A 21,775-nucleotide genomic window follows, 5' to 3' on the forward strand; every position below is an offset into this window, starting at 1 on the left:
TGCAGTTTATATGAATAAAGGGCAGAAACTTTCTCACTGCTGTTTAATTTAATGCAAGGTATGCTGGAGACAAGTTACAGTAGGGCCTAGCCAGTGGCTTGGTGGTAGCAGTACTTTGCTGAGAGACAAGTTCGTCTCTCTTACTCTGCTTTCCTACTCCCTAGGCAATTATTCTAAACAGCAGGCTATTTGGTTAAAAGGTGGGAGGGCTGGTACACACACAGAGCTATTCTCTTTTGCCACAGGAGAAAATAGCCAATTGCATCAGTGCTCCAAAATGCAGTTACACAGGGAATAAAGTTCCCTACCATTTAGGGCATAAAGTGTAAAAGAATTATGACTAATTTTATTCCAACTACTCTGTCAGGGCCTATCCAGCTACTGCAGCTATGTAGAGCATGTCATATGTGCTCTCTGAAAAGTAAACTCATTTCCAGGTTTCTTAGGCAGAAATTTAAATATTGTTCTCAGTTGGCTGGATCATGGATACCTGAGAGAGAGTATTTTCGCCTCATCACAGCAGTATTGCTCCTTTCTTCTGCTCACAGTCCTTGCTGTAAATTCACAATGGCGAGGTCATAGGGGGGCGCGTCTACTGTTACCAGATTTGCCCATTACCTTGGGGTGTGCTCATTTATTAGGGATACATTTCTAGGGTCTTGGTAATTCTGTCAATGTGCTGCTTGTGTTACTTGCGTTTCTATACAGAGCTATATCTCTCTCTTCTGCAAGTCCTCACCCCCAATGGAGCTATCCTGCAGGACTCAGTTCCAATGGGGCTGGGTTCCTCCGGTCACCAAATCAGTCATATACACAAACACGCACAGATGAATGTGACATGCCTGACCCGGCCGGGCTGATCAGCATGGACAGGCTGACACCCTCATATGCCAAGAATCAGTTCATCAGAGCAACAATAAACTGCAGTCAGACACAAGCACACAGGTGAACAGAATACCTCTGAATCCGGCTGGGTGTCCAGCTGACACCCTCATGGGCCAGCATTCAGTTCATAAGGGCACGTCTGAGTCAAACTGGGTCAATCAGCCTGTACAAGCTGAGCCCCTTATGTGTTTCAAACTCAGCACGTCCCAATCTTTAGCCCCTTGATGAGCAGACCCCACAGTATTTTGGGGCTTCACAGGGATCTTTAGCTTAGGTAAAAGAAGCGTTGCTGCAGAGCACAGGAGGAAAGAGAAGTAGAAAAGGAAAAATATACCCAGTTACTACCAGTTTGACTATAAAAGTTATTTATTGCTAAGTATATGAAATATATAATGGTACTAATAGTAATAGACATGCAAAGGAAAAACAAACACAAGCAATTACAATACTACCCTGGTTTCACTAAGTATTTGGGGACACTTAGCTCAAGCTTAACTAATACAGTTCAGGTTTAGAAATTTATGCCTAGAGTACTCGGGTTGCAAAACTGACAGGTAAAGTTCGTAGCACAATCCTTGAAGGGAGACGATATGTTTCCTCCAGCCTCTCGAGAAGAGCAGTGGATGGTATCAGAGAGGTTTTTTCTTCTTGAAGCGCACACACTGCTGCTTTTTTACAGATTTTTATACCCTCAGTTCAGCTTCTTTGAAGCATCCTCAATAGTGTAAATCATTGTCTTTTCTCTTGACAAGGGGTTATCTGGTTTGGAACATCTCAAGAAACTGATTGATAATCAGGAAACACATAAGATTAGGGAGTAACCAGACACTTGGGAGCCAGCTTGAAATTCCTATGGATAGCAGATATATTGATGGGCTATCTCATGGTTTTTTCAGAAACGATAGCTTTCAGCATCAGGGTTTTGGATTTTTATTTGTTATGAACAAGCCTCAGCTTAGCATGACTTTTCCAGATCTTACTATAGTCTTTTAACAGACTTAAGGCAATTATTGGGCTATTCATAACTTTTTGTGGAGAGGACTTCCACCAGTCGTCTCAGGAAAAGTATGACAACACTTGTGGTGAGGACTCCAACGGGCTGGACACTGTTATGAACCTCTTTACCATTGGTCAAATGTTGCCCATGCCCCCTCCAACTCGGTCTCTTTGCCTCAGCATTCCCTAACCTGGCAACCGAGTTTTAGTCAATCAAGTTTAAATAGGCCTCCCATAGTGGGACCGGGGAATGGACGGCCTGAGATGCCTATTAAACTTAGAGGTATGTGTGTGTTGGGGGGGAAGTCCTTTGTAAATCCAGACTAGAACTGGTCTGATAAATGCTGAGCTGGGTGTGTGTAAATGTGGGTTGATTAGCATTTGGAGCACAGATTCTCCATCATGCAATGCTCCCCTGCTTCTCTGATCCCAGAATTCACAGCAGTCTCTGCTTCAGGCTTTCTGTTCTCCATCTCTCATGTAAATGAATGGTCATCTGGTTCCATCTCAGATGCAAATGAGACCTAGGGCAGTTGTTTCACTCTTGTCACCCTTATCTGGAGGGTTTTAGGTGTGTCTCCCACTGCATCTTAATCAGTTTTGTTTAGGTAGAGGAGGGGAGGGGAGAGGGGAATTCTTTGTGAGTCAGACAGACTGTCCTGTGCCACTGTTCCCCATGAACACAGAGCTGAGACATAACACTACGCTTGCACTCGACTGTGCAGTTGTTACAGCGCAGTCATTTAGTACTTGCTTTAGTAACTGCCAGTACTGCACAGTCCTGGTGCTGCACAGGTTGTTTCCAAACCTACTGTGCAGTAGCAATGAGTTAATGCACAGCAGCTTATTGCTACTGCACAGTAGCAGGGGCATCACGCTTTGTGCCTGCTGATGCTACGTTGCCATAGCAATGAGTTGACGTGGTTCATCATTACGGTGATGTAGCTTTTCGTGTAGACACGCCCAGGTTTCACTCTGGAGCCACTCATCCTGTTGATTTAACAAAGGATAAGCCTTTTGGCCTTCAAGACATGTGCAAGGCTGATCTTCTCCTAAGAAGACTCTGTGAAATTACCTAAGACCTAGTTCTGGGTGTTCCTGCTACAAGTGTAATAATTGGTTGTGACTCTGCCCAAGATTTTATGACTTATTCTGTTTAAGGAATAAACAAAACTATCAGGAAAGATGGGGAACTCCTCATTTTTGGGGTTGACAGGAAATTAGTGGTCAACATTTGTTCCTTCTCTTTGTGAATGAACTTCCCCATCAGCAAAGCAGTCACTGGGAAAGCATCTGCTTTTTGGAATGTGATGGGTTGCATGACTCCTGCCTTTCTCCCTTTTTTATGCTCCCCACATTCCTTGCTGCTCTTGAGATTACAGATTCTAGATAGAGGAAATGGCAGGATGGAAAGTGTGGCAGGGCAGCTGGAGATGCTACAGCAACACACTAATGATAACTCCATGTTCCTCTGTCCTAGTTCTGGATGTCTGTCATCGCTACTACCATGCCAATACCATGTGGAGGCTTCATGCCTGTTTTTGTGCTGGGTGAGTTTTAGCTGTTCTCTGAGGCTTTTCAGAGAGGAGATGGGACTTTAAACCTGGCCCTTCCACTCCAAAAATATCAGGACCCTTCCTGTTGAGTTAAAGAACTCCTTTAATATATATTAGCAATAGGCCACTTTTTCTCCCTGAGGACCTAGCTACAAGAAAGCAACCTTTATCCTTCACTTAAACAAGTATGTTGCAACCTTAGCTAAGATTATTAGTAGCTCCTGACTGATGGAAGGTAACAGATATGTGATTACTGATTTTTTTTTTTAATTCCAAGACAAATCTAGATGAAGGTGTTCTTAAATTTGATAATTCTTATTGGCAGGTTACAGTAAAATACAGGAATGCAAGCTCAGGAAATCCAGTTAAAGTTACCTGTAAAAGAACTCAAAACATGTTGGGGTCTGGACATAGATGGTTTGGGTAGCCAGGTCTTTAAAACTGAGTTTCATCCTGTCAGGGACCACAAACATTAATGTGCCTTGATCATCATTGCATGACTACAGTGTGCTGAGGGTGTCCTAGTTGCATTTTGGGGCTTTAAAAACATTTGGGTTTCTTCAGGCTATAACTTTTACCCTAATTTCTTCAGTTTGTAAGGTTTTATTTGGGGATAATTGCACAGTCTCTCTGATTATGTTCACCCTTTTGTTGCTGATACATACGTTCAACCTTGACTCCATCTTAATGTAATTTTTTTTGTTTTAGCATAAACACCATTAGTATCTTCCCACACAACTTTACACAGCATAGACATGACAAATTCCTTGCCTCAAGGAGCATGGACATTTTGGGTTTATAGGTGTTAACTAGTGGTCTTTTGTGATGCTGTTCAGGTGCAGCTTTTGGACGTCTTGTTGGTGAAATTATGGCATCACTCTTTCCAGATGGAATCCTTTTTGATGGACTTGTTTATAAAATATTACCTGGGGGGTATGCAGTCATTGGTGAGTATGGAAACTTCTTTCTTTCTTTCTTTCTTTCTTTCTTTCTTTCTTTCTTTCTTTCTTTCTTTCTTTCTTTCTTTCTTTCTTCTGCAGCCATCTTCTGTTTTCACCTCCATTAACTCTATGGTCCATCTGATACTGTCTTTCCTTTACTCTTTGTTTACCACCCCTGTGAAAGGTGCAGCAGCTCTGACAGGAGCAGTGAGCCATACCGTCTCCACTGCAGTGATTTGCTTTGAGCTAACAGGTCAGATCTCTCACATCTTGCCTATGATGGTGGCTGTCATCCTTGCCAACATGGTGGCCCAGAGTTTGCAGCCCAGTCTCTATGACAGTATCATCCAGGTGAAGAAGCTGCCCTACCTGCCAGACCTGGGCTGGAATCACATAAGGTGTAGTACCACTGGGGGAGATGGGAAATAAGACAGAAGAGAGTGGGAAACTGTCAATGGAAAACTGGAAAATAGGACAGGTCAGAAAGAAACAGAGAGGAATGAGGGACGTGACCTACAGAAAAAGAGCGGGATGAGGATGAGAAACAAGAAGAGGAAAATGATGAAATACAGGGTTACATATGGAGCTGGGGCATGTTTCCACTGCAAATGCAGATTCTCATCAACTGAAATAGTTTGTGAATTTGTGTCAATTTACCAAATTGTTTCTGTTGAAAAAAGCCACCAAATTTGAAAAAAACCAAACTCTTGAATTAAAAATCCTCTAAATTAAACCTTTTGACATTTTATTTGAAATGACATGTCATTTAGAAATATATTTAAATTATATTTGAAACAATTAATAACTTAAAAAATCTAGAAAGTGAAATGCTATGTTTGATTGCAAATGATTTCCCCACTCACCTTTCTGATTCCTGAAAGGTTTGAAAATGTTCATTTCTCCTGTAGTTGTTCTCACTAGAATATATTAATCTGATTATTCAAAGGGGCTGTTTTGCTTGCCTATTTGGGAAATATTTCTGTTAGGCATTTTTAAATATTGCGCTGACTCCTGTCTTTATTGTCTGCTAAACTCCAGCAAATACAATATCTTTGTTGAGGATATTATGGTCTGTGATGTGAAATTCATCTCATCCAACTGTACATACCGAGACCTCCAGACTCTGCTACAAACCACTACTGTTAAGACCTTACCTCTTGTGGATTCACCAGGTAAAGCACTATGGGGAAACTGACCCCTCCTGAAGCCCTCCTGGCATCGGGAAGTGTGGCTTAGAAGAGCCAGCGTTGTTCTATAGCTAGGATTTTAGACCTTGGACCCAGAAATGTGTTCTGACCCTACCTTGGCTGCTGATTTTGCTGTGTAATCACTGATATTGTTTAAGACCACTTGGTGCCTCAGTTTCCTCACATCCACAGTGGGAGTGATAATACTTCTTATCAATATGGGCACAGCAGTATTCACTAGCGCCTTGAGGTTTTTTTGGATTTGGAGAACGATTAGCACTCTGTTTAGGTTGAAATGGAATTTAAAGGTATATTTATGTTGTGGCAGCCAGATCCTGTCTCTCTAAATGTAGAAAGGATTCTCTACTTAGGCTGCTGCACACAGACAGACCCAGTTTTGCTCTCTAGCTCCTGAACTGACTCATATTGCTTTTACTGGCTAGTGTCACCTCCTGTGATTCTCCTGGACTAGGCTGTTGTAGAAGGGATCTAAGATACGGGGCTGGGAGAGATGAAATTTGGGATTAAGCACTTTAGAGAGGTGAGTGTTACAAGATGGATAGCTTTCTATGCTTGAGAAATGCATGGTGAGTGGCTGAGGAAGGCATATGGAAAAGGAAAAGGAGGGACAAAGTTTGGCAGCAGGAACCCACATTGTGGGAAGGAAGAAGGAGGGAGTCTGGTTCTGAACTGTTGTTGGCTAAAGGGGACCTAACAGGAATTCAGGCCTGTGGAAGGAATTGCAAGTATTTGGCAAGGATCTTATATGCAAATATCTCTTGGGTAATGGGAAGAAGTCAGGAGTGATTTGGAAGGGTCTTGACCTGGTATGTATTGGGGGTGTGCACCCAGACACAGACATACCACCTTTGGGATCTAGAGAGGTAATGTGTCCAGGATTCAAATTATACTTTGACTCTTGGGATGGGGTGGGGTGGGGAAGTGTCTGCAAAAAGAATTAAACCAGTTCATTGATTAACAAATCCACCTAAGTGAAGGAGCAGTCTGATTGGAGACCTCCCCAAGTTATGATTTTCAAGTCTTACAGGGGGCTCTTACCTTATGAAGGGGCTCAGCCCCCACCACCGGAGCTCTGCCTTCGGTTCATGGAAGGCATGCTGATCCACAAGGTGTCATGACCCATGTCATTTCCTCTTGCAGAGTCCATGATCTTGTTGGGTTCAGTGGAACGGTCGGAGCTGCAGGCCCTTCTCCAAAGACACATCAGCCCAGAGCGGCGTTTGCATCTCGCCAAGGAGATGCAGCAGAAGCTGACTGAGGCACCCTATGATGGCAGCAGCAAAAGCCAGTGGATGGCCATGCCCAAATGGAAGCGTGAATCATTTGCTTTTGTGGATGAGGATGAGGATGAAGAGGAAAAGACTGAGGTATGAGAAGAGGAGAGAGAGTGAGAAATGGATGGGGAGGTGAAGGAGGGTCAGAACGAGCAATGAGACATGAGGAAAAGGAATGAAGGGAGCTAAATGGGCTGAATCCTGTGTTCTTTACTTGTCCTTTGCAGCTGTCTCAGCAGCCCACAACTGCTCCCAGTCACTCTGAGAAACCCAATGGCCCAGTGACTCTTCATAAACGAATACCAGAAACCCCAGGACTCCAGGAACCCCCGGGTATGATGACCTCCAGCCTGCCTCAGAAATGCCAGTGCTTATAAGCCTTAATGGCTTTGATGTCTTTCCAGTAAGGGGATCGTGTCTAAGCTGTTCTCTGCAACATATCTCATCACCAGAGTAATACATGCAGAGCATATAGTTTCTCACTAATGTCTCCTGCAACCTGTACCACATACAGCAGGGAAGGTGCCCCCATCAGTCACCCATCCAGAATTGTTCTGCCTGAGAAAAATCTATGCTTGATATAGATATACTTCCTTCATTAGTAACTTGGACTGCCTATAGATGCCCTCATCAGACCAGACTTCATTAATTGAGTCTGCTTTGTATTCTAATTAGAGTGCTTTATCATCACTGCAGGGTTATGTATATTAAGCTCCCCTCCATTTCAAAATGGCCACGGAGGCACTTTAGCTAAAGCTCATCAAATGAGCTTTAGTTAAAGTATCCCACAGCTATTTTTAAACACATATTTTTAAACACATATTTTTAGCACAAGTGATGCTGTGGTGTTTTATATAGAATGGCTCTCCAGAAACTGCTCTAATTAAAATGCCCCACCACCCAGAGCAGCTTAGACTTCATGCCATCTCCAGAAATCAAATAGCTTCTTTACACATATTCACATCTTCATCATGTCAGCTTGTGCAAATAGGAGGGACAGACATTAATGTATCATTTTATTCCCTGTCCTCTCAAACTATTTGCAATCAAGTGAGTTGAGCTTTCCCAGCTCCACTCATGTGCCTAATCTTTATGCAGCCCCTGGTTATATTTTCTGGATGTGCTTTCTGAGCTTCACTGAGATCCTGATGATAGCCAGACTCTATGGGTGACCAAAGAGAGAAGTTCTTTCAGGCTCCCAAATACTAGAAAGGAGCTGCAAAGTGTAATATTAAGTACAACACTCTCCTTTCTGTGGCATAACCAATGTGGGTCAGTGTTTCTGAGATGCAATAAAGCCTGCTGGAGGCCAGGCATAGTTGTCGAGCAGTGTACTGGTTAATTCCTCTGCTCACCAAAAGGGGAAGGTCTACTACTCTGATGAATAGTCATGCCAAGAAAATCAGAGGGGAGGGGGCATTGTTTAAGGTATTTTACATTAGGCAAGTAAAAGCCCTGCAGAAGGGGATGCAAAGAGCCACCCTGAAGTGACTGGTGAAAGAGGTGAGGGAGCACAGAGGACCCCTGTCTAATTTCTATTCTATAAATCACACCTTCCACTGTTTGACTCTGGCCTGTCTTCTCAATGTCCTACCATTAGCTTGAACACTGAATATCAATAGCAAACCTCATCGCTTCATCTCCCTCACATCCCATGGTCTCCATCATTGACAATTATTTTATAATGATGCTCACTCCCAGCACTATAATCCTTGGTACCATCCTTGACTCTTTTATCCTCATATTTAGGGTGTTGAAAAATGCATCTGCTGCAATCTTTGACACCCTCTCTGGATCCCATTCTTCCCTTTCTGCCCTAGCTACTCTAATTATGTTCCTATGTCAGCTACAGTGATCTCCCCATAGTCCCACTTTGCTTTTTCACCGTTCAGGCTAATGCCCTCAGATTCGTTATCCTCACCCACCATTCTGAATTAATCACCTTCCTGTAAAAATCCGTTTTCTGGTGCCACATCCTTTTCTCTATGGCCTTGTAGCATGGCCTTTGATATAACTGGGTCGCTGTTTCTGTTACCTGTGGTTCCTGTTCAAACTTATTAGATAGCCATCCTCCAAGGCTGTTTTGTTAAAGTTTATTTCTCCCGACTATGTATGGGATAGTATGTGGATTAGTCTGTTCACAACTGAACGCTGGGTTGTGATTGGTTGAACTAACACTTAATGTGGCCCTTGTACAACTCCTTGAATCAACTTAGATGAGATAAGCATGAAGGTCTTGTGTTTTTGTCCATCACTTGTTCTATTTTTTTCTCCTCTTTGTTCCATTCTCTTCCAGAAGCCAGGAGATTCTGGAGTTTCCAGCAACTGATCCAGCAGCTTTTGTGCAATTTCAGCCATTCACCTGAGATGGAAAGCACTGCCCAGGTTAGGATGTCATGGTGCCCAGTAACACATCAAAGAAGAAGGGAATGTAATCTAAACCAAGATTTAATAAGCTCCCTGCACCCTCCCTGCACAGGTCCTAATGACTAACGGGAAAATTGACAAAAAGATAGTGAGTTCTTGATAGAAGATTAAGGATTACCCACTGCACACCCAGGAGACCATGGCTGTGGCACAAATGGGCAAATGCAGACCTGTCTAATCAGGAGCTCTCTGTTTTAGATGCTAAGGCAGACATCATAGCTAGGATTATATGAGAATAAATGCAGTTTGGTTCAAATTTGGCAAGTAATTCTGGAAAAATATAAAGAATACTGTTAGCTTCAGGTACCTTTCCTAGAACCAGAAAGAGAGAATAAGCAGCAACTCTCTCTCTTCCCCTCCCCAATCTTAATATTGTATACCCTAGTGTTTAGAAGGGGTCACCTGAGATATGAGGGACCCAGATTCAAAATACCACAGCAGTGATTTGAACCAATGTGTCAGGTCTCTTAGGACTGGGCTACAGTCTATTTTGGGGTTGTTGAGATTCCTCAGACCCTCCTGCTGAAACTGCTCCTTTTGTATATGCTGAAATAATTATAGGCCCAGAGAGAAAGAATGACTGCATAGTCTTGTGGATAAGGTACTCCTGTGGAAGTGGGGGGAACCTGTATTCTAGTTACTGCTTCAGTGAAGTACTTTATAACAAATGGGGCATGTTGAAATGTCACCATACGGTGACATTGCTATGGTGCCATGCTTTAGTACTTCCTTTTGAAGGTACCAAAGAACGGCGCAGTAACTGCCTGTAGTGGTGCATGGTTAGATTTCACCGCTACGTTGCCGTAGCTGCCGATCATGTGTGGACTCATATGATTGCTATGTTGCTGTAGTGTACCATATAGCGACATAATATGTCACTACAGCGATATAGGGCGATATGTAGATGCGCCCATGGTGCAGCTTCAAGAAGAGGGATTAAGAGAGGGCTTCACATGTCACCTCTGCATCAGGCAAAGTGGGGACCTGAACTTGAGCTGCTATGACTTCAGATGAACAACTTAGTTATAATTCCTCACTGGATCTGTGGATTGTACCCAAGGCCCCTTGTAATCAAACTCTTTGCTTGTGTTTAATTTTTGGACAGTTTAGATGCATGTTTTTGATGTTTTGAGCACTTTAGAAAATGTTGGTGCTGGATCATATCTAAAGAAATACCTTTTAAATATTTCAATTCATCCACCAAACTGGAAGGGGTGTTATCTGTATACTGATAATCCTGATGGCTTTCTTGGGTCAGAGGAAGCACCATCTATTGGTCCCGTCCCAAAGTAATCATTAGGAGACTAATCAGAAACTTGAACTAGGACCTAGGACTAGTCTGGAGGCCAGCCAGAAGTAGCTCGGTATGCATATTCCACCCTCCCTAAGAATGGGCTCCTATACATGTGCAGGGAGGCTGCTTCAACACACTGTAATTACAGCACGTTGGAGCAGACTTGAGTGGTAATTACTGTGCTTCAGCAGACTCCAGTGTCATATGTGTCAGCATCTCTGTGCTAAAAAATGTCTGCGGGGGCACTTTAAAGCTGGTTTGATGAGCTTTAGTTAAAGCACCTCTACTGACATTTTTCAGCCTGGGGACACTGATACACGTGATGCTCCGGGCACTTTAATTAGTGTGGCTCTCGGAGCCCCCCATCGCCTCCCAGAGCACGTCTATAAATGCCCAATGATACTAAAGGAAGGTTTGCGGGGGGAGGAGGTAGCTTTGGCCCTACAGATAAATTAATCACTAGGTGGCACTGCTGAGAGCAGGACGAGGAGGACCATGAGTGGGATTAGGATGACCAGAAATTAGGAAGAGGAGCTGCCAGAATGCAGAAGTACTTCTTGGAGCAGGGTGAAAATTCATCTAGGATTTTCTTAGTGGTATTCTGTGGTCTTTCTCTGACTTTGGCTTTACTTTCTATTCTTTTAGGACTCAGTAGAAGTTGTAGACACAATGAAACCAGAGGAAGTAAGTGTGGTTGAGGAAAAGTGTGTGCGTGGCTGGGGGGAGGTGGAGAAAGGGGGGGCAGTGGATGCCTCCTCCTGTCCATGAGCAGAACAGAGTTTAACTGCTTATAAGCTAAAAGGAGAGGTCATTCAGATACCTTCTTTCTTGGACCTAAGGAATTCTGTTCTGGAGCATCTAGAAGATCTCTTCCCCTCTAAGCAGAACTAAGGATGTCCTGAGGTGCCTAGATGCTTTTTTCACTGCTACTGGGAACACTTTTTTATTGCTGCTGCATTGCTAGTTTCCCAAAGGGACATCCCATCTGGCAATGGAGGAACATGGAATCTGAGAGGAATGATTAACTGAGGGAGATAGACAGAGGTGCTGAAGAAACAGTAGCAGGAAGATGACCCTGGGTGGGGATAAAAGCTAGAAGCACACTATAAGTGTGATCTCCTCTTTTCTGCATCAGATAGATGCTTGGGAGCAGGAGGAGTTGAACAAGGAAGTGTGCTTTGACAGCTGTCGCATAGACCCCTCTCCCTTTCAACTGGTGGAGAGGACTTCCCTGCACAAGGTGGGTGCTGAACTTCCTATTACATTTCACCTTTCTTGCAGACTCTCGGTCACCCCAAGGCTCATTCTCTGTTTACTCCCTCCCTCTCTGTGTAGGCTCATTTTGCCTCTTGTTGTATTTTTCTCTTGTTGTTTTTTCTTTTCCCTCCATAAATAATTAATTGAGCTCCCCTAACCCCAATATCTAGCTCTGGCCTCCTGGAAAATGAGAAGTTACAGCGAACTGTTTTGATACAAGAGCTTCAACAGACCATACTAGGATCCACCAGCCATAGTATTCGTTTCACATTTCAAGCCTCTAAGGCATCTGGATCCTCACATATTATCAACAGGACTCCTACTCCTAAACCCTGTAGACAGCAGGAGCCTCACCTCAGCCATTTTTTAATGCAGTAATGAATTAATCCTGAATTTCATATGCTGTGCAGAAAAATCCGTCTCTAGTAGTGGGATTTCTAAACTTGCCTGAAACTCGGGACCTTCATGCGAGTGCATTAATGCTAGTATTCATTCTCTCTGCTTCAGAGCATAACAGGATGTGCATACACCTCTCATTTAAATTTATATCTGAATTCGTAAGATACAGTGGGCATAGCTACACATTTAATAATGTGCAGTGGTTACTGCACATTAAATTTACCTGTACTTGTAAAATCAAGGACTAGATTAATGTGCAGTAACTGGAGTCACTGAGCAGTAATGCTGGTGAACACCTTTTTAGTGATGGTACTGTGCAGTAGTTTAATAATACTACACATTAGCATTGTTTGTGCTGCAATGTGCTACTGCGCAGTATTATTAGGCTACTGTGCAGTTAGTGTCTCATATAGACATGCCTGCTATGTTACTACTGAGGACTTGGTGCACTAGTTCCTGGATGCCCAGGCATATGTATGTATCATGTCTGTATGTACCAAGTGAAGGATGATAGATACCTTTGGGAATTTGCCAGTTATCACTAAACACCTCTAAGAGTTGCTACATGCCAGTGGGGCTGGAGGGCAGTTGAGATTTTCCCTTTTAGCTTATGAGCCGAGTAGATCTCAGCCCTCAGTCTAGCACCAAGTCACACTCCAGTCTCTGGAACAGATGTTCTCTTGTGCTTTCTCCCACAGACGCACACCTTGTTCTCCTTGCTGAGCCTCAGCCATGCCTATGTAACCAGTATGGGGAAGTTAAAGGGAGTGCTGGCATTAGAAGAGGTAAACACAGTTGCATTATTGAATCAAGGAAGACACTCCGACCTCTTCCTGCTCCACCTCAGACTTTTGTTTCATCACAATATCTTACAGATAACTGGAAATCAGCTTAGGGGGTCTAGGTTTCTGGTCTTCTGTTACTATGCTTCCTTACACTCCAGTCTTGAAATCCAAATCAGTTCTTTGCCCCAGGGAAGTAGAATAATCATGCTGATGGAAAGGGAGTCTTTCAGACAGGGCCTTAGCAAACGAGGACTTTATTTCATTTACATGAAAATGTTAATGTTTACCTGGTCCTTTCCATGAAAAGAAGGCTCTGTCCTGAGTGACTTGTATTAGATCCATTTAGTAGCCGTTCCTTCAAAAATGAATAGATCATGGTGGCATGGGATTTGTGAAATGCTGTTGAGTGAAACAACACTACAGCAGTGTGCAGTCTGATCTTCCCAGGTCACAGGGCTAGAGAAAGTCTTATCTGGGTAAAATTCCTTTATTTTTTACTATAGCTGAACGTCTGTTGTGCTTTGTGTATTTTGTCCTCCCCCTGGCCCTTTTCTCCCTCCAATAGCTCCAGAAAGCGATTGAGGGCTCCACGCGCTCTGGTGTCCGTCTCCGTCCACCGCTTGCTAGCTTCCGTAACACCAGCCGGACCTCAGTCAGCAGTGAGAAGGCCAACCAGGTCTCACAGGTGTGGAGCCGGCAGAACAGCTGTACAGTACCCATGAGAGGAGCAGTGGACTCAGGGGCGGAGAGCCCTTTGCCCCCCAGCTCCCTGTCCATGCAGCCCTTGCCCTTCCCTGAGGAGGGGCTGCCTTCTGGCACTGATACTGAGTTGGAAGACATGGAAATGACTGGCCCTGCTACTGAAAACATTTCAGACATCCTCAGGGACCTGAGCCTGCACTCCACGGATCTGGATGAGGATGAGGAAGAAGATGTACCTCTATAATTGGTGGGAGGAGGAAGTGTTCCACCCCTTCTCCCTTCAGTGAGCTATCTGTATTATACATGTCCTCAGGGAGCCTATGGACTGTTTCACTGCACTCTGATATGTAATGATTGGCTCCGCTGGGGGTAGGAGCATAGGACTGGCCTTTCCTTCTGTTGCCTTCACTGCCTAAAGTGTTATGCTGCCTTGGATGTGCAGGAGAGGCCCTTGGATGTGCTACATATGGGTGTGCAGGGGATGGAGAAGGAGAGTCCCCAATGATTAATGGAAGCTGGGGTTATGGGATAGTGGAGCTCTTTCCTCTCCTAGCTCTTGTGTGTACGTGAGGGAGGCAGCAGGAATAAAGAGTGCATGGGAACTGCCAGTTACAGAACAAGAATCCTGGACAGATCCTACCGTTATGGACTCATGGTGAGGAGCAGGGTAGCTTCAGCAGCCTTTCCACTTCTCTGTTTCCCTGAACACCCTACAGCTGCATAACACTGTCTGTCTTCATTTATTTCAGTTCAGGCAGGAACATACTCCCAACTCAGGAGTCCTGGCTGGTGCGAATTTTCAGAACTGCAGGAAATACCTGCAGGAGACAACAGAACCCCCCAAGCACCTTCCCCAGTACTGTCAAACCAGCTAAGATTGTAATTCCCTAAGATGTGGGCTGATCCAGTCTGGTACCTGAAGAAATGCAGGGCCAACTGAGATAAATAAGAGCCTTATATAATAGCAAGTTTTCCATGCACACTCTTCTCCTTCACTCCCCACTGGTGTTTGCCATCTTTTCAGGACACCACAACCCAATGTGTGAGCATGTCCACATATGCATCCATGCATGAGCACATACACACATGTTCGTGAATGCACATGCGTACTCACACACCTTTGAAGCACCCAGAATCCTATCTCAATTTGTCCCTGTAGCTCCCTTCAAGGAGGTTTCCCATCATGCACACCAGAATTTTGTCTCATTTTGGATCCTTTGGGTGTTTCCTGAGTGGGTGGGAGGTTTGGGGCTTCTCCCTTGCCCTTCCACTCTGCTGTCCTGTAAACACAGGTCGATGAGAATGATTGTTGATCTTAATCACATTTCTTTAAAAAAGAATTGGGACAGGTGGTGGGGAGGTGCCTCCTTGATTTCCCATTGTCTCCATGAAGTTGTTAAGCAGAACGATCAAAATGTTAGTGGGAAGGCCAGAAGTTCACTCCATCTTGGGCCTCTGGACTATGGATAGGGCTGGAAGGAGTAAGACTGTAAATATGTACCAATCTCTCAGCTGTTCGTGTATTTGTGTCTCTAAATTGCTGTTGCTAATTTCTATCAAGTTATAGTCTTAAAATATAAGAATGCCAGAGGAAAGGATTATGGTGTGTGAAAAAGCTGATGGTAAGCAAGGCACTGAGGAGTAAATGCCCCAAACCTTTGATAGCATAAGAAAACCCCTCTCCTAGAGCAGTTTTTGTCTGCTATCCCACTACTGGGAGTCTTCCACATGGTTCTCCCAATGCATATAAGGCCTAATGCAAAGCACCCACTGCTATTCCAACTCTGGACCATCTTATGATCCCCCACTCATCTCTCTTTATGCTTCAGTCTTGACCAAGCCATCACCTTGATTTTCCAGTTTTGGGGTCCCAATCCATAGCCTTTCCAGTTAATTTGTGTTGTGACCCAACAGAGACTTCAATCCTGCCTTGTAGCACTTCCCCTACTATTCCAATTCAAGTTCCTGAGCAGATCTTTATCTTTTTCCTGGGGAAGACTTACTGCCAACTCGTTTCATGCATGAGGGCTGGTGGAAGTTGCTGAAGGTAACCCTGCCCATCATCACTGAGGGAGGAAAGATCTCATCCTGGTATAGTGCCATTGGGGCTGCGGAAGATAGCCTTGACCCTGCTAAGGCTTTACCAATGTAGAGGCTGGAGAGGGTACCCTTAGCTCCATGAAGCATATGGCTACCCCAGGACCACCTGTGCCTAGAACTGAAGGGCAAGTCAGAGAACATAGATTCTCTCTGATTGGCTCTGAAAGCCTGCTGGGTATCTCTCTTCAGGTGGCTGTGGCCTCCGCTGCATAGTCTGCCTTGCCATGCCACAACCTTGCTGGTGGCATCAGCATTTCACCTCACCTGGAATACCACTTTGTGCCTGGCCTGGGAAATGCCCCTCCTGACTAGGTCAGAATAATGATCCTGCTAATACTGCACCTGAGCTCTCTACTCTTCTGCACCCATAGCCCTCCTCTTCAGTAATGTGAGCAGGTCTGTAAGCATCTCCTCCTTGATTTTCCTCAGGTCTCTGGCAGCTCACTGTGCTGCTCTTATAGGCATTGGCCTTGGGACCTCAATGGCTGCAACAGTGGAAGCAGCGGTTGCTTCAGTGTTATCCTGAAACGACAGTAAAAAACACAAGCAGCTTTTTTTTAACTTGTGTAACTTGATGATAAGCCCTGAACTTCCAAGCAAGTCTTTGCATTCAATTTTGGGAGATCTTCATGAGCTCTGGTTCCTGGAATGATAAGTTCCTATGCCTAGAAGCTCTAGCACAGGGAACTTAGCCACCTTCCACTTTTCAACCAGGCTATCTTTCCTGATCTCAGCATGCAGGGATAAGCATAGGCAAGGCCCCCAGATTTGGATTACTTTAAGATTCTCCCTATAGAAGTGGCAGAGTTGAGTCCTCAGATGGCACCCTGACCCAAAGCTCCTAGCCATCTTCCCGGTTTTTAGGGCTCTTTCTTCTATGGGGATATGTCTCTGCTGTGTGTTTCATACCAAAGCTCCAGAGGCACTTGTACACATGACGGGGATTTAATCTTCACTAAACTAAGCAGGTTTATTAAAATTGACATGGCGTGCTTTAATTTGTTCTGTCACTGTGTACAAGCAACAGCTTTTTAATCAAATAAAGCTCAGTGCGCTAGTCACAATAAATTACAGGAGGGGATGCCACATAACAATCCACTTCACTGATCTCTTTGGTACTCAATTACAGCAGGGGGAACTGGCAAACCACTAATCCCCTCATTCCTGAAACACATCCCCCTGAAGCCTCAGCTGCTCGCAGGGAGCCTCACGCTCACACCTAGCTCTTGGTCCTGGCCTGGCTGGAGAGGAGGAGACACGCACTGTGCCCACCCCAGATTGTAGACTCCAGGCATCATAACTTTTTAATTTTGTTGTGAGGGCACGAGATCAAAGCACAGTCAGAACCATGGGTGCCCCTGGATTGGCATCAGGCAGCACTGCCAAGCCGCCAATGCCTGCACAGTCATCCTGCCCCCTGCATGGTACTGGCCAGGTTGCCCCCCTGGGCCATGCTGCCACTGGCTCCACAAGGAGGACCTTGATTGCCAGTGGCACTGTCAGCCCATAACCCATCCCTGGTTCCATCAAGGAATTGATAACTGCTTGAGTGCCTAACAGGGGCACCCAGGAGTGCTTTCATTTGCTCTTCAGAGCAAATGGCACCCACCAGTTCACAGGACTGCAGCCTTTATCCACCAGTCATCATAATTTCCTTGTACTGGCATGGCAGGCACAAGGGCATGAGGTCACAGCACAGTCAGACCCATGGGTATTCCTGGACTGGCAGCAGGCAGCCCTGCCAAGCTGTGGTGGCCTTCATGGTCAACCTCCCATGGCCATGGTCAGGCTCCCTGGGGTGGGGCTTCATTGCCAGTTGCCCTGCCAGCCCATAAATCAGCCCTGGTTCCCGCAAGGAATTAATAAGCGTGTTGCTAGCCAACATGTGTGCCTGGGAGTGCTTTCATTTCCCCTTCAAAGAAAATGACACCTGCCTGGTAGGAGTGTCGGGCAGGGCTGGATGTCAGGCACCAATTTGTGTGGGTGGTGGCAAAGCGAGTTGGGCTCCAGCAGAGGTTGGAGATGCGTGTGACGTCCCTTGCCCTGGGCTGTGATGCCAGCACCATGCCTGGCAGACCAATAATGTCACACCCCTTTCACCCCTGGGCAGCATCTCCCTTCCCTCATCTTATGCCCTGCCGCAGCCCCAACAGTGGCTGTTCATAGTTCAAGTAACGGTGGGAAGCCGCAGCTGCCTGCTCTTCCCCTCTTCCCACCATCATCACAGCGTGCTCCCTGCCACTACAGACAATGTACTTATGAGACAGACAGAAGTGTTATGTTGCAATGAAAACTTTATTTTTATTTATAGAAACACTCAACGGTAGGTAACAGTAACATATCCATCAGCCTAGAGAGAACCATCTTCCTATGCAGTGGCCATAATATATGTGGCCAGACAATTCTGCACAATGGCCACTCGACCAGCCTCTGCATGCTGATGGTGAGTGGGGGGGGGAGAAGGTGAGGGGGGGCTGTGCGCTGCCTGCCCATGTCTCTGGCTGCCCACTGCCTCCTGCAGTTCCTCAGCCCAAGATTCACTGAATACCTCTCCCTGGTCCCACAAACATTGTGGAACACGCAGGCCACAATGAAAGCCATTATGTTTTCTGGCTCCACCTCCAGCCTATAGTTCAGTGACTTCCACCATGCTTTGAGATGGCCAAAGGTGCATTCAACAGTCATCTTGCATTTGCTGAGATGATAGTTCAGTGCCATCTCTTGTGGGTCAGTAATGCATCTTCCATATGGCTTCAGGAACCAGGGCTGGAGCAGGTAATTTGCATCTGCTATGATAAGCGGGTGCACGGCAATACCCCATATCACTGTATCAGGGACTCTGGGCACATACTGTCCTTTCTTCAACATATGAGGCAACGGCGAGTTTTTAAAGACACACAAATCATATGTGTTGCCTGCCCAGCCTCTATAAATGTTAGTGAAACAGCCCCAGTGATCGACTACAGCTTGGAGGGTCACCGAGGCAAATCCCTTTCTGTTTGTGAGTAACTGGCTTGGCTGTGATAGGAATAACACCAGGACATGTGTGCTGTCCAATGCACCCATGCAATTAGGGACCCCCATGGCCTGGAAGCCTTCAACAACTTCCATGGGATTATGGAGGTAAATAAAGTTGTTTGCCATGATGTCCTGCAGCAGCTGGCATACCTCCACATATCATCAGCCTGGTCATGCAGGGATCCATGCTGAACTGGTTCCCAAAGTAGCAGAGTCTGATGGGGGTGGCCAGTGTCATACTGGCCATGGCCACCCTCTTGTCCAGTGCGATGGGCTGACACATGACACTTTCCTGCCTCATAATTTGCAGCCCTAGCATTGAGACTATGTGGTGAAATGCCTCCCTGCTCATTTGGAACATCTTCAGCCACTTGATCATCCAAAGTTTACAGTACAATTCACTCCCACCAGTCAGAGCTGCTGACATGGGCCCAGCTCCTGCAATGGTTGCTCCTTAGGTTGATCCACACAGCCCTGTCAGCCACCATATCTGTGGCTGCCTCATGGTTCTCCCACTCCACTGCATAGGCTTTTGTCTGGTATAGCAAGGTGTGATTAGGTTCTGGAATGTCTTCGCAACTTCATAGTAGGTTCATCATACCCTGCTTTGTGGTCGGTAGCAGCATCTCTGCATTATTGACTGCCTTCACTCTGTGGTCGGACATCTCCAGGGCTTCCAGCAGCATTTGGTCTTCCTCGCTCACTCCATCAGGATTCATCGAATCCATGTTGTTTTGCAGTACTCAGCAGGGTGGCTGTTTAGCATCCAGCACCACCGAAGCTCACTAGAGGGGTCGGTTGAATAGGTAGAGCTGTTGAATAGGATCTATTAGCATTATAACTGCCCTGCTATTTACAATTCAATTCTTTCACAGCTCAGGAGGCCATTGGCTGGGCTTAGGCTCAGCAGAGCTTTCAGCCTGTGGGGAGGGGAGGAGGGGAGAGAGCAAGTCATGTCCTTCCCATCCACTAAGAATTTGTGAGTGTAGCATGACCCCAAAAAACCATTATATGTCCTGGGGGGCAGATACTGGCATTTACCGGACCCATGAATAAGCACACCAAGAAGTATCACCCCATCAATGTACCCCACCCTGGAATAAGGGAAGAAATGTGGGTGTGTGGGACCAGTGCTATGTCTGAATAACTCCCACTAGCACATCAACGCCTATGTCAGGCATGGAGGTACAAGGAACCATCAAGTGGCCTTGCAGTCAAAATAATCTGAAATCGTCCCCCACAGTTTTGGAATAGGGCAGCATCAGCAGCCCTGCTCCATTTTTATTGCTGAACACACCAGGTGTTAGCTAATAAAAACACAGGATTCCAGACTAGCCTAGGGATTGACACAACACCTCATTCGATGAGTGACAGAAAGGCTTTATTTACTACAAATATTCAAAGTCAAATGAGCCCAAACCAAAGTCCAATAATTAGCTATAAGGTGATGATTTCTCACCAAACAGGCGACAAGAGAGACGGTCTATTTCTTCCAGCTTCTCAAGATAGCTGGGGTGCAACAGCAGTTGGTGTCAGAGAGATTTCTCACTCTTGAAGTGTGCAGTTACCTGTTTTCACTTTATTCTTATACCCTTAGTCCAGCATCTTCAAAGAAGTTTTTTAGTTGTATAAATAAAAAAAAAATCCCAAACACTAAGTGACAGGAAAATCCTGTTAATCAAACTGCTCATTATCGGTTATCAAAAAGTTCCAATTTGAATTAATTACTTTCCTCAGTGACAAGAGGTTATCCATTTCTACTGAGTTTGGAACATATCAAGAAACTGATTAACAACCAGGAAAAACGCAAGGTTTTGGGGCGTATCCTTGGAAAATCAAGGGAACCACTAGCCAAAACTGAAGTAAATCAGGAGGAGACAGCTATCACATATGGAGAATGACTTTTTCAGTACATAACATGAGTTATTGGAAAATAAATATTTACTATACTAATTAATCATGGATAGACATTTCACATGGTTACATACCAGACAACTAGGAGCCTGCTTGAAACCATCATGAATATAGTAAGATAAGCTGGAAGGGATACCTCATTATTTCTTCTCAGATGTCCTAGCCATGAACTTGCATCCTATTTCACTATGCAGTTAGCATCAGTATTTTGTATTTTAACTTTTGTGAATAAACCCTAGGTTAGCATGAGTTTCAGAGTTATCACCAGGTCCCTGTAACCTGGCCTCTTCCCAAAACTTGGGGTTTTAGGGTTTTGGGCAATACCTCCTGGTACCCCTTGAAATCCATCAAGAGCTCACTGGTAAAAAGTGGGGCTCTGAGCTGAACACGGAATGGATAAACCCTGATTTTTCCTTCCCTCAACACCAAATAGACCCCCGGAACAGTTGAATGATTGATAGGTGGGACAGTGGGGGAAGGGAAAATCTGCATGAAGGGAGAGCTGCCAGCCAAAGACTACTGGGTGTGATTGGCAGTGAGCCATTAAAATATTTGGTTGGAAGAAAAGATCATTGACTAGCTGGAAAATAGAAAAAATAAGCCAGTCTATACATCAGTTAACAAGGAAATGAAAGTCTGTGGGCACAAGTGAGACTAGACACAGTGCCATAGCAACATCAAGGCCCTGAAATGTGGTTTTCATCAGGCCAAGGACAAGGACTCTTGTGCTGGCTCAAGAAGCACAATTGCATCATTCTATGACCAGCTGCCCATCATTTTTGCCAAGGAAGCAGGCAAGGCTTGTCTCCATTCGTTGGGGGTTCAGGAGGCCCCACCTAGCCAAGAGTTCACAGACTGTCCTGCCACTCCTACAGGAAACATGTCGGAGGCATGGGGTAACTGCTTGCAGGAGCTGGTTGATGGGGGCATCCAAGATCAAGTTATCCTCAACATGGAAGTGGTCTCCCTGATACGTTGGCCACTGAACACAGAGGAGGAGGAGGATGCATTGAATGCAA

At 45.2% G+C, this 21,775-nt stretch overlaps 1 protein-coding gene across 1 annotated transcript in view; it reads left to right on the forward strand.

Moving 5' to 3' along the window:
* CLCN1 (chloride voltage-gated channel 1) overlaps positions 1-16,833 on the forward strand; it is a 73,824-nt gene extending 56,991 nt beyond the window's left edge. Inside the window, exons 13-23 of the mRNA XM_059726249.1 lie at positions 3,362-3,431; positions 4,274-4,384; positions 4,563-4,776; positions 5,417-5,550; positions 6,727-6,953; positions 7,088-7,193; positions 9,157-9,245; positions 11,227-11,265; positions 11,717-11,821; positions 12,936-13,022; positions 13,588-16,833. Of these exons, the coding sequence (XP_059582232.1) occupies positions 3,362-3,431; positions 4,274-4,384; positions 4,563-4,776; positions 5,417-5,550; positions 6,727-6,953; positions 7,088-7,193; positions 9,157-9,245; positions 11,227-11,265; positions 11,717-11,821; positions 12,936-13,022; positions 13,588-13,968 (1,563 nt within the window). The 3' untranslated portion in view covers positions 13,969-16,833. The remainder of the gene's footprint in view (positions 1-3,361; positions 3,432-4,273; positions 4,385-4,562; positions 4,777-5,416; positions 5,551-6,726; positions 6,954-7,087; positions 7,194-9,156; positions 9,246-11,226; positions 11,266-11,716; positions 11,822-12,935; positions 13,023-13,587) is intronic.
* Positions 16,834-21,775: the final 4,942 nt, after the last annotated feature.

The sequence above is a fragment of the Alligator mississippiensis genome, chromosome 4 (genome assembly GCF_030867095.1).
Source record: "Alligator mississippiensis isolate rAllMis1 chromosome 4, rAllMis1, whole genome shotgun sequence".
NCBI classification, from domain to species: Eukaryota; Metazoa; Chordata; order Crocodylia; family Alligatoridae; genus Alligator; species Alligator mississippiensis.